The 18,514-nt window shown below is 44.7% G+C and overlaps 1 protein-coding gene across 2 annotated transcripts in view; it reads left to right on the top strand.

Moving 5' to 3' along the window:
- LOC126281750 (uncharacterized) overlaps positions 1-18,140 on the top strand; it is a 453,514-nt gene extending 435,374 nt beyond the window's left edge. The window contains exon 2 of one of the 2 annotated variants that reach the window (XM_049980937.1): positions 15,026-18,140. In XM_049980937.1, coding sequence (XP_049836894.1) covers positions 15,026-17,580 — 2,555 coding nt within the window. In that variant the 3' untranslated portion in view covers positions 17,581-18,140. The remainder of the gene's footprint in view (positions 1-15,025) is intronic. The other variant, XM_049980938.1, reaches the window with a different exon arrangement.
- The last annotated feature ends 374 nt before the right edge of the window (positions 18,141-18,514 follow it).

The following is an 18,514-nucleotide window of genomic DNA, read 5'->3' as shown; positions in this document are numbered from 1 at the left end:
TGATCACACGGACAGTAAGAAATAAGACCTAAGCACATTAATCATCCTGGCTTTGGAATTACGAATAGTTATCTGGATGCTTCGTTGTAGCACCTGTAGATCGAGCATGATCAGTCGATATGTATTCTAAGTACACGTCCAATCATAGAGAAATTTACACAATTTACGACAGAAATTCCCTCTCCCTCTGGGCTGCGAATGTGTACATAGAGGTAGTTTTAGATGTAAAATACATAACCTATCATTGCGTGTCTCTTCTAAAGCAGTTTGAACGATTGATGCCGTGATTTATTGTGGAATACTATCGGTTAATCCGCGCGAAATTACGCGTCAAGCTTTCTTCGCCAATCGTTTCGTTAAATACTTCAACTGGATTTCAATTTCGAAGTCTTCCGATGATGAATGAAGAACTACAGTGGATAGTTACACATCGAAATGGGACAGTCGGAGAACGCATCCTCTCTGTTCCTCATGAAGATTCGGAAGAAAGGCTTTTGTCTTAGTGAAATGATGGATTATCTTCTTGTTTAGGGATAACAGTAATCCTCTGTGTTGCGCATGGTGTAGTACAGGTTGCTGCTTTGTTTTGATAAACGTAAGAGCTTCTCAGTTGAAGAAATCGTGTAGAGAAGTTCCATAGTTTATTTGCAGGGACTCCAGAAATATTCAGTCGGTATTCACATCAGTTTAAGGCACATAGTTCATCTTGTTGTTCTAAGGTCACTACAGTAAGGTGATCGTGTTGTTTTAAGGTCTTTACAGTCAAGTGATTAAGATGGTCTTGTATACGCTGTGAAGATTAATTTCATATGAGCCTAAATCTGATTCTATTTAAATGTTGTAGCCGTTTGTGGTTACTACAGTTCTTTCTGGCTAGCAGAATGTAACAACAACATGCATGCTAATGATGAATATAAGATGCACGATGAAAGCCGTATTTGTCTTCGCGTTTAATTCACATGACACATGTTCTTAACTGTAACTAATAGTTGGTAACTATGTTTCGGCGTCCTATTATATTGCAGTACAAGCTAGTTAAACGTTCTATTTTCTGTTTCAATTTCATGACCTGATTCGTGAGACTTATTCTCTTTATTTCACCATGTTCTAATGTTCGAAAATATTTTCAACACCTCGTAGTTATTGAAACTAGACCAATGCGGTTTGACGACTTTACAAACTGATTATCTTAGACAGCATATCAGTCCGAACCACAGACCTGCTTTCACAGATATATCAAAATCCAAGTTCTTGTGTCTCTACGACGTCCATAACATATTTTTGATATTTTATTGCTATTGACAGAGAACTGTTCGCTCCAGGCAATCGAACATTTTGTTTTTCACGTAATTTTCTGTTCCGTTTTTGTCCGAGAAAACTGCTTCATTTTCATCTTCTCTCACTTCAGAGTTATGCTCTTAACAAGGCCTCTCAAGGTAATTGCGACAACAACCATTTCTCTTAAACTCCTACCTTGATGTTACCAATTTGTGGGATCACATGTCAAATGTGAATCACAAGGCTTCAAGAAGTTTGCTGAAAGTTTCACTTTCTTTTACTTACACAGGTAAATCAAGAGTTTAAAGGATTTTAGGTACGATTGAACGAAAGAAAACGAAATGAGCCATAGTTGTATCAATATTAACTGGATATCAAATGGCATACTGCAGTTATTGAGGAGAGGTTTCCTAGCTGCCAATCGATGTCTTGAACCGTTGATAAAATAATAATGACGCACACGTCACGTCAGACAGCTAGTTAATAGTGAATGAGGGTGGTCGAATATTGAGCATATTTTCGAGTTACGTACACTTTCGAAGCTGAAAGAAATGTGAAGCAAGATGTTGTGTGCCGATGGTGAAGTCTATCGTGATGTCGTTATTTTCCTGGAATGTTCATCAGTTCACGTATTCACTATGTAGCCGATTATCACAGCAGCCACAGGCAAATAATGCGATTGTAAAAGCAGTGCAATTATCTGTATCTACATGTATATAATTACCATGTAACTCTCAAGTGCCGGGCAGGCGATTCATCGAACCACTTTCACGCTATTTCTCTGCTTTTCCACCCTCTAATTGCGTGCGGGAAAAACGAAAACTGATTTCTCTGGTTTTACTACAGTGATCACGTCTCCCTACCTAGGTGAACGTGAATTTTTTTTTTTTTTTTTTTTTTTTTTTTTTTGAATTCGGAGGAGAACATTGGAGACTGACATTTCGGGAAAATATGTATATTCGTAGTCGCATATGTTGCACTAGACAGAGTAGGTAATAAGAGGGAAAGAACTAAAATGTAACTGAATAGAGATCATCATAACAAAGAAAAAGTTTTCCCATAACAGAACTACGTCGATAACGCTATCACGCACTGTAATGCAACATTAAAAACCAACAAGTATTAATGTCAAAGGATACGTATAAACATCCGCTTGAGGTAAAATTGAAATCAGAAATGGAGCTCATAAAAACTATAAGTATACGAACGGGAGCAGAGCAGATGAATTAAGATAGAAAATATAGGGTGAAAAAATAAAAAATGGCACGAAAAATATTTGTAAGACTGACGTGGAGGTGCCCCTTGTTGATGAACGGGAGAACCACCCGTCACATAAAATACTGGAAACCGTGATTTCGGTGCACCAGTCGGTCGCTGTCACTAGTCTGTATTAGAGGATCTTCCGCTTGCTCGGGTCCGAGTACTTCGCTTGGTCATTAAGAGTGGGTGGGAGCAAGAGACGTGCTTAGTGACCAATTGAAAGAAACGTGAAATGTTACTCGCGATAAAACAGATTGTTATGCGAAGCACAATTGGTGGAAAACGTCTGCGGAATTGACTGTGGACGAATTTAGGACTGTAAGTGTTTTGTCAAAGAGGACGGAGGAGCGGATAGAACTTCAGGGCACTGGCTTGTAATTGGAGTGGGAAACCATTCGGAGCTCCGGGTGGGGATTGCTAATGAGAAGGTGACCACGAGAAAAAAACTGATTAATCAATAAAAGGATAACGTTCTACGAGTGGAGGCGTAGAATTTCAGAAGCTTGATCGTGGTAGGGAAGTTAGAAAATGTGAAACGGAAAATGCAGAGGCTCAATCTAAATACAGTAGACGCCACAGAAGTGAAACGAAACGAAGACAAGGATTTATGGTCAGGTGAGTACAGAGTAATATCAATAGCAGCAGAAAATTGTATAATGGGAGTAGGATTCGTTATAAATAATGATGTAAGGTAGAGAGTGTGTTATTGCGAAAAGTTCAGCGGCAGAGTTATTCGTATCAGAATCGACTGCGAACCAACACCGGCAACGAAAGTTCATGTATACATGCCGACGTCGCAAGCTGAAGAGAGGGAGAAAGTGTATGGGGATATTGAATAGGTAGTACATTACGTAATGGGAGATGAAAATCTGATATTCATGGTGGACTGGAATGCAGTGTTACGGGAGGGAGTAGAAGGAAAAGTTACAGAGAATGTGGGCGTAGGACATGGAATGAGAGAGAACAAAGACTAATTTGAGTTCTTTAATGAATTTCAGCTAGTAATAAGAGTACTCTGTTCAAGAACCAAAAAAAGGCAGGGGTCTGCTTGGAAAAGGCCATGTGATACCGGAAGATTTCAGTTAGATTACATCGTGGTCGGACCGAGATTCAGATTTTAGCTACAGGATTGTGAGGCGTACCCAGGAGCAGATATAGATTCAGATCACAATGTACTTGTGATGAAGAGTAGATTGAAGTTTAAGAGTTTAGCCAGGAAAATTCAATGCGCGAGGAAGTGGGATACTGAAGTACTGAGAATGACGAGTTACGCTTGATGTTCAAATAGCTCAGCAGGGCCGGCCGCGGTGGTCTCGCGGTTAAGGCGCTCAGTCCGGAACCGCGCGTCTGCTACGGTCGCAGGTTCGAATCCTGCCTCGGGCATGGATGTGTGTGATGTCCTTAGGTTAGTTAGGTTTAAGTAGTTCTAAGTTCTAGGGGACTGATGCCCACAGATGTTAAGTCCCATAGTGCTCAGAGCCATTTGAGCCATTTTTGAGCTCAGTAGGCAGTACAGTTGAACAGGAATGGACTTCTCTGAAAAGGGCAATCACATACGTAAAAAGAACATAACTGCCAAGAAACCATGGGTAAAAGAAGAAATACTTCAGTTGATCGATGAAAGATGGAAGTACAAAACTGTTCAGGGAAATCAAGCAATACAGAAATACAAGTCGCTGAGTAAGGAAATAATATGAAGTGGGGGGAAGCAAAGAAGAAAAAAACTGCATGAAAAATGTGGAGAAATCTAAATGGAAATGATTGTCGGAAGGATTGACTCAGCATATGGGAAAGTCAAACAAACGTTCGGTGAAATTAAAAGAAAGGGTGGTAAAATTGAGAGTGCAACGGGAATTCCACCGTTAAATGTAGAGGAGAGCGGATAGGTAAACAGTACATTGAAGCCTCTAAGAGGGTGTAGAAGAAACTGGTGTAAAGTTAGCAGAAACGTCGGATCCAATATTAGAGTCAGAATTTAAGAGGGCTGAACGGACTTATAACATTCCATCAGAATTTCTAAAATCATTGAGGAGGTGGCAACAAAACGACTATTCACGTTGGTGTGCAAATTGTGTGAATCTTGGGACATACCAGCTGATTTTCGTAAAAACATAACCCACACAATTTCGAAGACTACAAGAGCTGACAAGTATGCGAATGATGCACAATTATCTTGAGGGCTCATGCATGCTAGTTGCTGACAAAAATAATATGTAGAAGAATGGGAAAGAAAATTGAGGATGTGTTAGATGACGATCAGTTTGGCTTTAGGAAAGGTAAAGGCACCAGAGAGGCAATTCTGACGTTGCGGTTGATAATGTAAGCAAGGCTAAAGAAAAATCAAAACACTTTCATAGGACTCGTCGACATGGAAAAAACGTTGTACAACGTAAAATGGTACAAGATGTTCGAAATTCTGAAAAGATAGTGGTAATCTATAGGAAGAGACGGGTAACATACAATACATACAAGAGTCAAGAGGGATTAATAAGAGTGGATGACCAAGAACGAAGTGCTCGGATTAAAAACGGTGTAAGACAGGGATATTGTCTTTCGCCCCTGCTATTCAATCTGTACGTCGAAGAAGCAATGGTGGAAATAAAGAAAAGTTCAGAAGTGTAATTGTAGTTCAAGGTGAACGGATGTCAGTAATTCATCGATGACATTGCTATCGTGAGTGGAAGCGAAGATGAATTACATGATATGCCGAATGGAATGAACAGTTTAATGAGTACAGAATATGGATTGAGATTCAATGGGAGATAGCGGAAGTAATGAGAAGTAGCAAAAATGAGAATAGTGAGAAACTTAACATCAGGATTGATGGACACGCAGCAGATGATGTTAATGCAGCACAATAACCAATGACGGACGGAGCAAGGAGGACATCAAAAGCAGACTAGCAATGGCACAAACGGGTGCTCCTGGCCAACAGAAGTCTACTAGTATCAAACATAGTCCCTGATTTGAGGAAGAAATTTCTGAGAACGTTCGTTTGGAGCACAGCATTGTGTGGTAGTGAAACATGGAGTGTGGGAAAACCGGAACAGAAGAGAACTATTTGAGATGAGGTGCTACGGATGAATGTTGAAAATTAGGTGGACTCTTAAGGTAAGGAATGAGGAGATTCTGCGCAGAATCATAGAGGAAAGGAATACCTATGACCAGGAGAAGGGACAGGATGATATTACAAATGCATCTGTTAAGACATGAGGAATGACTTCCATGGATCTAGCAGTAGCGGCAGAGGGCAAAAGCCGTAGATGAAGACAGAGATTGGAATACATCCAACAAATAATTGAGGACTCAGAGATCTAGTGTACTCTGATATGAAGAGCTTTCCACAGGAGAGGAATTTCCGGCGGGCCGCATCAAACCATTCAGAAGACTAATAAAAAGTCTGAGATGCAAAATTTAATGGCTAAGTGGCGGAATACGGGGTCTATAGCGAATGAAAACCGTGAAGTTCTTTAGCAAGGGTCAGTCCCTCGCGAGTGTTATCGTAAATATTTTCTGAGTGAGTTTTATTTTGCCAACCTTGTAATGAAAAATGTGAAACGAAAACGGTCCTTGTTACGAAAATAAGACAAAATAGTTTATTTGACCGTGTTATAAGATTGTGGACTCGTTAAAAGTAATTTCAACCGTGATTATAACATTTCAAGAGGCAGTGAGGCAGAGTGAGAAGTATCAACAAAGATATGAGGAAAGTAAGTGTAACAGAAGACACAAAACTATATATGATCAGATATTTGAAAGGGTTTTTCAGGAGATGACAAAGAAAGAGAACTATTAAGTGGACGAAGGTGAAATAAGTGAAACAGAGCCGAATTTATTTTTCGGAGCTATGAAGAGAGCGTTAGAAATAAAGGCAATTGGAAAAATAAAAGTTAGGTGAGAAATGTATGGAAATAGTCACTGTGTTTCCATTTTACGTGGCCTCGAGATGAGCATCATTAAAAGATAAAACGGGCGAATCACTTGTGCTTCGGGTTGTCTATGCTTCCTGTCATCTGCGCCAATCTTTTCCAGTAGCTTTCACTCACATCACTCACATGGGCTGGCGTATTAGGAGAAAATAATAAACTGAAAGAGTTACATGTTTATAAATACTTTAAATCTTCCAAGAAATGAGGTATGCATCCAACCGGTTCACGAAGTTTATTGTAATAAGCCTTCACCTGGTCTGAAAACCAATAGGGATAGGTTTTTGAGGAGGAATAAACTCGCATAACCAACGTTATGTTAAAATTATTAGCATATGTTCTGATCCTAAGCGCTCAAGTCAAGAAGGAGAAATAATAGATTTCGTCTTCAATGAAAAACAGCCAGAATATCCAAACGTGCAATTTATTGTAATTTCACGGAGAACTTAATCTAAGATTTCTGCTATCAGACCTGAGCGTTTTAGCTGACAATGTATACTTATAATTTTTACGAAATGAAAGTTACGTGTCTTTATTCATTCTGAAGAGGATAACCCCAGAGGCACTGAAGCCGGGTCAAGTCCTATTACAATAACCTTTACGCATCCGATTGTGTGTGTACATCATTTATTGCAAATTTTTTTTTCAGGTTCTGCCAGCTGCCGTGTTTAAAATAGTGAATCCTCTTTATCGATTTCGTGTGAGCAGTTGCAACAGATAAAACCAGTTCGTCGTGCTAATTCAGTATAACCAATAATTCTTGCAATTATGTGGGCTTGAAACTGGTGGTGGAAGAGAGGCGTATGTCAGCCTCTTTTGCGGCTGCCAAGTTCCCCCTGGGTGACCTCTCTCCGCCCGGCAACGTTACAAGGGTTGCTCAGCGCCCCTGCGTGTAAACGAATACGCGCGGTCGAGGCCCCTTGGCCGCTCACTGGCAGCGCCTCTTAGCTGCGTGAGCCCAGCACGCGTTGCTAGGAGACAGCACGGCGCCGCCGCCACCGCACGTCAATTAAGTCTGGCGAAGCGCGAACGCAGCAATCCGCTGCCAGCGTTGGATTCCGCGGCACGCACCCATAGGCGCACACTGATAGCTGGAATCTTCCTTCCCTCTCTCCCAAATCCGCCGACACACACACACACACACACACACACACACAGACACATACACAAAATGTCGGAGCCCCTAATCACTTCCACAACCCGTCAAATCTGAAGGAAAGTATTCACCAATTAGTCAGAGATATTTTAATATGCTGAGCATTACAGACTTTTTGCCTTCCTTCACAGCGAAATCTGCAGATACAACTGAAGTGCCCAACATGCCTTTCTGTCATGTCACTCTTGAACAGCAGGTAATATTCGGACACACTTAGCTTGTAACACACGATTTCCGAAAATGTAAGGACGGGTTTTTCACGTCAGTAATACAATCAGGCCTTACTACAGCCTTCCTACTGGGGGAGGTTAAAAATATACATATTATTATGACAGTACAAGTAACTTTTACTGAATGCTGCACTACATTTCAGTGCGACACAGACACAAAACATTGTTTTTCGATGTAGTTACCACGTCTCCGCAAACACCCACTGGAACTAATTCACAAGGGGCAATCAAATGAAAAGGAAACAGATGGAACATTAAAGTAAAGTGTTTGTTATTTAAGAAATAATCACCGTAACTCTTAATACTTGTACATTTAGCCCACTGTGAGACAAGAGAGTCAATGCCTTCATGGAAAAATGTTTACCTTTGCCTATGAATCGTGGGCACCAGCTGTGCACATCTTGATCTGAAGCAAATTGATGGTCTCGAATGTAGGGGGCCCACATGTTACCAAGGTTGTTTGGAGTACGCTGCAGGAATTTCGCTCGGAAACACAAATTCTCCGTACAGTCGCTACCTCTCCCAGTGGCATATCTATGTTTTTGGAGCGCTCAAGACAGACGTAGCCGTCGATTTGCATGCTGCGATAACTGTTTTAACAGTTATGGCTATCACTTTTAAAATAATACATAGTTTATTTATTTTTTCCATATTTGTATCGTTTTCAATTGACTGTCGCATTTAAACCCATAAGTTGCCGACCAGCTTAGCGTTCCAGCCTAGGGGCTGCACGCCTTTGTCCCAGAGGCGCTCCTCGTCCAGAGATTATTTGCAAGTATCGTGAGAGCTCTGTGTGTTGTGGACACTGTACTGGTTACAGCTGGCGGGAGTGGCCGAACGGTTCTAGGCGCTACAGTCTGGAACCGCGTGACGGCTACTGTCGCAGGTTCGAATCCTGCCTCGGGCATGAATGTGTGTGACGTCCTTAGGTTAGTTAGGTTTAAGTAGTTCTAAGCTCTAGGGGAATGATGACCTCAGATGTTAAGTCCCATAGCGCTCAGAACTATTCATGCTATTTATTCGTACAGGTCTAAACTTTCCTGTCCAATGTGACTAAACCCAACTTCTTTGTGTATTTACTTTGTTTCCATGGAGTCATTATCTTTACTGCCCTTGGACATAAATTGTGGCGGACAAGAAAAGTAAAGTTTTAAAAAATTGCGTATAACATCGGTAGGTAAATTGCGTCTGTTCCAACATAGCCAAGAAATCTAATTGTAATTGTGTTGTAAATTTTCAGCACAAATGATGTTCATATCATTACGTACATTTGTTAGCTTTGCATACATTTTACTGTAATGAACCATCCCAGTTATGATGGAACAACAGCGGACAAACATGTCTGTTCTGCTGAAAGCAATGGCGATATAATAATAGTGTTTGATCTTTTAATGGCTGTTGCAAAAGTACTGGGACGTGCCGAGTTTGATGTGCGTGAATTAAAGAGTGCCGTCTACAAATAGTGCAGTGGGGCCAGTCACAGTCCATCGCACGGCAGAGAGTCAAATAAATCGTTGAGTATAAATTGCTCGAGAGTATGTGTCATTCGAGAGTTCTTCTTCGTCAGACAGGTCAGGAAAAAGGGTACTAACGGATTGTTTCGAGGAGCGAAAATATAACGCGTGGTGAGGCCACAGAGCGAACGAGTGGAGGGGAGGAATCCTGATTTAGGGCGCGTGCTGTGTTCGGTCGCTTCGGCGTGATGGATGGCCCGCGGGCCTTGGGGGCTTGCGTTTGATCGCGCGCCGCCAGGTGGCTGTGTTTTGTCGGCGGCGGCTGCTGGCAAAGGAAGGCGCGTCGCCGTTCGAGCGAGCTTTTTGTTATGCAAAAGCCGAGATGGGCGTCACGCTTCGGCGCCGCCAAGCCACAACTGCGCAAACTAAATATGCAAAAAGCTCCGGTGTCAGCCGGGATCAAGAGCGAGTCACCTCGAAATATTTCAAGTACATGAAACGGAGCAAATAACATCTCTAGTACCTGTGTTCCCGGGTGTTGCGCGCGACCGGAATCCGAGCACTCTGTCACAAGCGCTGTTATGTCCTTTCCTTTTTATAGCGGCGCCAGAGGCTACCCCATTCTCTCGTACACATTATATAAGCAAAGGTACGCACGCAATGAACTAGCGTGGTGTCCCTCCTCACAGTCGTGTAATTACAGATATCTATTATGTATATGGTGATGATATTTACTTTTCTTTTTTATACAAGCAATATGCTGGATGTTTTACACATCACTTGTTCGAAACATGGGTACAGGATGGATCAAATTTGCTTTGAAACCTGGGATTTTTGCCAGTGTCTTCCTTATAGATTAAACTTCACGTTTTTTTTTATTTTCAGAGCACTGATAATGGAGCCTTCAATCTTCCAAATTTGTCTGTTAATAAATTCATAAAAATTATACAGTTTAGATGTTTTCTTTCTCTTCAAAATCAGTTTTTTCTGACCTCATCCCACAGTAATCAACCACTACGCATCAAGCCCTTTTGGCTACTCATACCCACATGTGTTAGTTGTTATCAATATTGGTACCGCTTTCCCTACGTGGGACATCAAAATTCGAACCGAAACTATTTTCGGACTCAGTTTAATAACATACAATTTCACGTTTTAAGCATCCATAGCTTAGATACATAATAAAATATGTTATTTTTTAAGAATCTATTAAAATCTTCTAAAAAAACCTTTGGGAGCCGCGTTAGCTCTTAGCAGTACAATGAGTATGAATGGCTCGTGTTCTGTGTTGTCCATTTCCAGGACACAAATTTTCCGTACTCCTATCACTGCAGCTACTGCTGGTGATTTAAGAGCTGGAAAGAAGATCGTAGTTTTTCTCTCTCACTCACTCCAAGCCCTCAAGTGCCCCTTCACCTATGATGTAAGTCATGACAGAGAAATAGTGTGCGCGTGCCAGTCGGCTTAATGGAATCATGACTGGTCAATGTTGACACGTGACGTAGTGTCAGAAACAAGATGTCGTGTGTACACTTACCTATGATCGCAGCGTGAATGAAGTTGCGCGATCTGTAGGTATATCAATGCAGACTGCCCAACATCCTCAATGCGGCATATGTCAAGAAACTTGTGCACTCCCTTCCAAGTACAATTGAGCCAATTTTTCGGTCTAGAGTCGTAACATAGTATTATCTTCATATCTCCTTGAGGTGACAGATCTGTCGTGCTGCATGTTTATTTGTCAACTCACCAGCCGATATTAGTTTTCCACGTGGTACAGCGTATCATACCTTTCTTAGTGCATCGCACTAAATATCAAACTTGTGATAAAATCCGTCACGACAGTTATTGGCCGTAGTCTCTGTCTGTCTGTCTGTCTGTCTGTCTCTCTCTCTCTCTCTCTCTCTCTCTCACACACACACACACACACACACACACACACACACACACACACACACTAATGCAGTCGTGTAAACAGTATGCGAAAAGTATCTTTTGCACCACAACCGATATGGTCAACGCACGTACCAGCCGAAACTAAGGAAGCTTGATCTTCGTGTGTGGTGTAGACAGTAAAGAAGATTTTGGGTAACTTTACGTGATTTTCAGTACTTGGTAAAGTGGAATGGATAATGCAGGTGGTTGCCCGTGCATGTAAATATTTTATCGAGACGATGTACGGTGTGAACCTCAACGCCACCGACAAACCTTCAGACGTTGTTCCGGGATACGTTCTGACGATTTTGGTGTGAGGGACCAACGGTCTCCGGCGGCTCCTTGCAGAGTAATAACGCAGTTATGGTTTATTCGGTTTGTTACCGCAATAGCCCCTGCTTCAGTGAAAATACCTCCACAACAGTGAAGAAGCCTGTAATATGCAATACCCATGGTTTTCGCAACATATAACACGCAGTAATGCAATATCACCGAGCGAGGTGGCGCAGTGGTTAGCACACTGGACTCGCATTCGGGAGGACGACGGTTCAATCCCGTCTCCAGCCATCCTGATTTAGGTTTTCCGTGATTTCCCTAAATCGTTTCAGGCAAATGGCGGGATGGTTCCTTTGAAAAGGCACGGCCGATTTCCTTCCCCATCCTTCCCTAACCCGAGCTTGCGCTCCGTCTCTAATGACCTCGTTGTCGATGGGACGTTAAACAACACTAACCTAACCTAATTCAATATCCACGCAGATGCAGAGTTACTGCGATGTGGCTCCGTCGATGCGGGAACAAATCAACACAACATCGTCGTGTCACTCTACCATTGCATTAAGTGAACACATACGTCAGCTGCATATCGTCCAACCCTTCAGCAGTAAACCTACCAATGCTGCTGTGTATTACTGTTAACGTACCATGGTCAAAAGAAATGTTACCTATTATTTTATTGCGAATACTGGACATAGCAAGAAATTAATCTGATTGTGTTTTTTAGGTGGTTATAATAAAACAAAATTAATGAATATAAACACTTCCACTTAATAAACACAAAAAATTGAAACAGTTAGATGGAAAATATTCCAATGCTAACACTACAGTTTCATTTCACTGTCATCTTGCAAATCACACTGTTTATGAACCAGAAGTCCCCCTCGTAACTGGTGACACTTTAAAAATGTGAGTAAGCATACTCCTTATCAAACTGGCTACAGAACCCACTGAGCCATTGTCGCATTCCTGCAAAGCGGCCTCTGTGATGCGTTGTAAGGCTTGTGGTGGGATAGGCCGACTGAAAACCATTCATTCTAGCATGGCCCATGAGTTCTCAATGCAGCTGAGATCTGGAGAATATGGGGGCCGTTCTGTTTGACTGATTCTGTGTTCAACCAGGAAGATCCTCAGATAATAGTAACGATGGGGCATCGGCATGAACCCTAGTCCAATATGTTCACCAAATGGAGCCACAATGCGTTCATGCATCCTCCCATGTATTCGTACAAACGGTGCCGTGCGACCACACACGATTCCACCCCAGTAGATGACTGGACTGCCGTAAGTGTGGCAGTCCATGGACAATTAGGACCTAAATGGTTTCCACATTGCCTTCACATATGAATATCAGTATTGTCCGGGAGGAGACTGATACAGGTCTCATCAGTAAAGAGACTTGTGTCCCACTGTTCCTTGTCCTCAAAACAGTGGTTTCGTGTCCATACGACAAGAGCCCCTCTCAGAATCTGATCTAGGTGTAGCCTTGAGAGGTCTTCCGACACGTAATCACTGTTTGTGGGGGGCCTATTTAGTATCGTTTGTGTTGAAGCCTGCACTCCAATATTTCTTTGAACTGATGCGTAGACGTGTCGCATTGTGTTGAGGTTCCTGCGTGCTGCTGTACGTAGATATCCATCGTGACCACCTGCTGTTTTTATTCTGCAGACACTTCCACGTCGACTCTCAAATGACGTGTCCTTAGAAACTTGTTCGAGACTGTAGAGACATTACTTTGACTCACGGCGGCAATCGCTGCGTCATCTATCTGTGGCATTCCTTGCTCCATTACAGTAATTATATGGTGCTTCTGATAATACTTTATTGTCCTCCGAATCATCCTGAAACGGCACAATTCTCGCAGTGCCACATATCACAATGGCTGCATTATTTACAGGGGTCACAGGTGCCATTGATTGCACATACCGCCCCTCACGGTCCAAATGTGGACTTTGTCAGCTAAAATTGCGCTACAAACAAATCAGTGTATTGATATCATAACACGATTCTGGATTGCAACATTCAATATTAAGGTTACGGCAGTAATCAACATTTGAATTTACTACTGTACAACAAACAATGCCGAAAAAATGAACTCGATACAGAATGGAGCTGTACTGAATGCAAGCTTGAGGTCGAAGTGTAAAGTAGAGATTACTCATGTCAACAGCAAGTCCAGTGAGTCAATGGAACTACTTTCTTTACAAGCCAGACATACAGCGCATACTTTCGACATTTGTACCGTTTTGCAGATATTTTAGTGCATTACAAATACGAAGCTAATAGGTGTAAAAAAGCAAAATAAATGCAATAACCCCGCAGCGTGCCGCCGGAGACCGTGGGTTTCCCATACCAAAACATTCAGGGTAGTATCCATGAACAAGCTCTGAAAGCTTGTGGAGTTCTGATCCCATGTAGACTGGGTTTCTGGACATTATGAGTACTGAAATTAATCATGCACTTTGTATGAGTAAGTGGCAGTGAAGTGCAGCCTTAAATGGTTTGCAGTGTTTCACATCATTGGCTTGTTTTTATTTTACAATATTAGAAGCCAAGATCGTTAGATGTGAAGTAGTTCAATTCATGACCAGTGTCTATAGTAGCCGGCCGGAGTGGCCGAGCGGTTCTAGGCGCTACAGTCTGGAACCGCGCGACCGCTACGGTCGCAGGTTCGAATCCTGCCTTGGACATGGATGTGTGTGATGTCCTTAGGTTAGTTAGGTTTCAGTAGTTCTAAGTTCTACTGATGACCTCAGACGTTAAGTCCCATAGTGCTCAGAGCCATTTGAACCATTTGTCTGCAGTAGCTAGCTGTCATGCTCAGTTTCTCAGATATCCCAGAGGTATAATTACAAATCCGTTTCGTCGGCTTTCTGAGAACGTGCTCCACTTATAACAATACAACTCCGCACTAGTTTGCCAAATATATTAAATTTGCTATTGAAATTGTATGTAGCAAGTTTTATATATTTGGAAAACGAGTGTGAAGCTGTATTACTATAACTGGAGCATGTTCTCAGTATGTGGACGAGACTGATGTGTAATTATGTTTCTTGGGGATATAAGAATCTGAGGAAGAGATCTGCTTATTGTCAAAACTGGTCGTGAAATAAACTGTTTCACATCAAGTTATCTTGGCTTTTGATGTTATAAATTATGTTACGTCGCCCAAAAAACATGTGTAAATTAGATTATTCGTTTTTGTACATCCACCCTATAGAAGCGGATACGGGACTGAGGTTATCAGGGAGACGTAGGGAAAAGGTACCAACAGCCGCAAGTCTTCCTAAAAGTTTTGTTATTGAAGCAACCAGTTGAACCGTTTCAATAATTTCATTCGCTTGAAGATGAAGCTAACAAAGCGTCGAAACTGGTTGCTTAATTAGTAGAATTTCTAGGAAGAATTACAGCTTTGGTATCGTTCTTCTACGAGTTATTGGTTTGCTGTGCTTCGCTTTGCACACGGGTCTTCCGAGTGACCTGTACTTCACCTGCTCTGTCCGCCTGTTGCAGGAGGAGGTGATGCGGCGGTGAGGATGCGGCGGCGAGCGGTGGCGCGTCCGGCGCTGCTGCTGGCGCTGCTGCCGCTGGCGCTGGCGGCCGACGGCGACTGGTCGGCGTGCGCGCCGCCCTGCAGGTGCAAGTGGTTCTCGGGCCGCAAGACGGCCGAGTGCAGCAACGGCAGCCTGTCCGCCGTGCCGCAGGGCCTCAGCCCCGAGATCCAGACGCTCGACCTGTCGGGCAACGCCATCGCCGCGCTGCCCGCCGACGCCTTCCGGCGAGCGCACCTCGTCAACCTGCACAAGCTGTTCGTGCGCGACTGCGGCGTGGCGCAGCTGCACCGCGACGCCTTCCGCGGGCTCGAGATCCTCATCGAGCTGGACCTGTCGCGCAACCGCATCCGCGACCTCGCGCCGGGCACCTTCCGCGACAACGTGCGCCTGCGCGTCGTCAGCGCCAACCACAACCCCATCCGCCGGCTCGCCGACCACGTCTTCGTCGACCTGCCGCACCTGCAGACGGTCGAGCTGAGCCACTGCCAGCTGACACACCTCGGGCAGCGCCCCTTTTCCGCCGTGCCCAACCTGCAGACGCTGCGCCTCGACTCGAACCGGTTGACGAGCCTGCGGCCGGAGCCGCTGCTGCCGCTCGACCGCCTCAAGAGCCTGGTGCTGCACAACAACCCTTGGCGCTGCGACTGCGGCCTGGCGGCGCTGCACGCGTGGACGCGCGAGCGCAACCTCTACACGCCGCCCACCGCCTGCAGCGAGCCGGAGGCACTGCGCGGCCGCCTTTGGAGCGACCTGTCGCCCGATCAGCTGGCGTGCGCCCCGCGCGTCGTCTACCCTAGCGCCGGAGCGCGGCTCGAGGCGGCGGCCACCGGTGACGTCACGCTGAGGTGCCGCGCAGAGGGCGAGCCGCCACCGGCCGTCCACTGGGTCTACAACTCCCGCGTCGTCTCCAACGACACGCGGCGACCCGGCGGCGGCTCCGACGGCCGCGGCTACACCCTGCGCGCCGGAGGCGGCTGGCTCAACCTCACGGTGCACGACCTGCACCACGCGGACCGCGGCGAGTACACCTGCGTCGCGAAGAGCTCCGGAGGGCTGGACGAGCGCGCGGTGACGCTCGTCGTCGTGGCGGCGTATGCCGGCGGCGCCCTGGCCGGCATCAGCACGACGCTCGCCTGGATACTCCTCCTCGGCGTAGGCTCGGTGCTCATCCTCTGCATCGTCGTTGCGATCTTCTGCTGGTTCTGCCGCACCGACGTCGCCACCGGGGACGTTCCCACTAAGAAGAACGGCCGCGAGAACTCCGGCGGCAACGGCAAGCAGGCCGCCAAAGAGGCGGTCGCCACCTCGGAACAGGAGAAGACGCTCATCAAGAAGGTGAACCCGGTTCAGAAGCCGCCTCGCAACGTGGAAGCCGCGGCGGCCATCGTCTCGGCGAGCAGTGACACCTCAGATGCCAAAACGGCCCTTCTGGATACCTCTTCCGTCAAGCAGGCGCCCAGCGTCGCGGGCAGCGAGTGCACGCAGGTCAGCTCGACGTCTTCGGGCTGCAACAGCGACAGCACGGTCCTTCAAAACAGCGCGAACGAGGGCGTCGTGCAGACCGCCACCAGGAAGATATACCCTCCGGATCTACTCTCCTTTCCTTCGCGCACCAGCCAAATCGTACCGAACGCCAATATCCCTTTCAGGACTTTTAAGAACGCGCAGTTGACCTCGCCTCAGAACGTGGCGTCGTCGCCGCTGACCAGTCCCCTCTCACACCAAGCACCACACCTATTTGATACCCTTCCCCACTCACTTTCGCAATCCAGTCTTTCCACAGCATTGTTGAACAAGGCAAACAGTGGTGCTGGCGGACAGCGAACTGGTTTCGTCACCCTCCCCAGAAACCCTCATCTCGTCCACAGGAACAGCATAACGGAAGGCTCCCTGGCTTCTCACTGCCTCAGCATGAAGCCCGGAGACGCGTTCTCCACAGGTTCGCCTCTGGTCGGCAACGCGGCCCTCTCCCTCAACAGAAACTTGCGCAGCGGGACGATGCCGACCATTGTGAAATGTCTCCCCCTCTCGCCGACGACGAAACGACTCTTCCTCCCTCCGCACCATTCTTCCAATTCCCCCATCGAGGAACTTCCCCCCAGCGCATTCTACCCAGAGAGGAAGCCCACCCTCGTTCGCAGGCATTCGACGAAGAGCAACATGTCGTCTCCCCTCCTGAGCCCCGACCTAGTCCAGATAAATTCCTTCCACGAAGGGCCTAACCAGACGTCGCCACTGAGGATAAACGAAGGCTTGACATCACCACTGAGAATAAACGAAAACTTCGTGAGACACGCTCCCGACGGGGCCAGCGTCAGGGGTCACGAGGAATTTGTGAAATCCCCTAGTGTCTTGGACACGTTGTCTCCGTCTTTCTCCAGGGATAACGGCGGTCGCAGTTCCAGAAAATACAAACTACCTGCAGCGCAGCATTTCCAGTCGAACATCATCAGTGCAGATCCACTTTCCAGGACACTTTACCATTACGACAATGAAGACGGTACTGCTGTTTAGTCGCAGCAAACCTCCTCATTCCTTCTCCTATAACATTTTTTTTATATATGTGATCCGAATATTTTGTTAAATGTGCATCGTACGTGTGCAATGAAGTAGTGGTGCTACGTGGACCAAGAATTTGTAACTAGCTCGTTAAAACAGGGTAACGAATCGATTGCAGAGGAATGTGAATGTGTGCGGGTGTTGTAACAATTTTTTATCAGTGCCTTCCAACATAATTTTTCAAGAAAGTACGATGTTAAATTGTGGAAAAAAAATTCCGAATGTTTTCTTAAATGGCTTCCTTCTAATGTGTCTGATAACCCAACCCTTTTGTATGAAGCTTTATCTACAAAGTGAAATCTGTTGGTACAGTGGTATGGACTGAGAAATGGCTACGGTCAATAACTTTCATTCCTAAAAAATGTGTTTGTACTGATGTATAATGGCCTGACTGTGAACTGTTAGATACTTGTAAATTGTATATTACGGAAATGTGAAAAGTGTATTTCATATTCTTTGTTGATTATGATGTATTTAGTTTATAAAACAATAAAAGATTAAGTTATTCTTCCTAACTTGGTTTGCAAAACTACAAAGAGTATATTTCACACGACCCACAATGATTTGTATATCTGGCTGGTGTTTTATCACACCTTGTTCATTCGACAAATGACTTTGTTCACAAAAGCCATTTAAAAACAACGGAGCTTTGACACATTGACTCTACAACATACCAGGCGCTTTCTCGTAATCGTTATTAAGTAATCACTTCCTATAGTAATGCTTCTGTTTAACAGCGCGGCCCAATTAAGTATAGTCCTGATCATAAACTTCATAATAAGTTATTTTTGTTGCTTTAAGGCTACAGGCATAAACGACTCCATTTGTTACACACAAGACAGTTAAACAAGGAATTAATATCGTCTGCTTTACGAGAAATCGTCTAGAT

This window comes from Schistocerca gregaria, chromosome 7, assembly GCF_023897955.1.
Source record: "Schistocerca gregaria isolate iqSchGreg1 chromosome 7, iqSchGreg1.2, whole genome shotgun sequence".
NCBI lineage: Eukaryota > Metazoa > Arthropoda > Insecta > Orthoptera > Acrididae > Schistocerca > Schistocerca gregaria.
The sequence above is the reverse complement of the archived record's forward strand: the minus strand, read 5'-3'. Positions and strand labels throughout refer to the sequence as shown.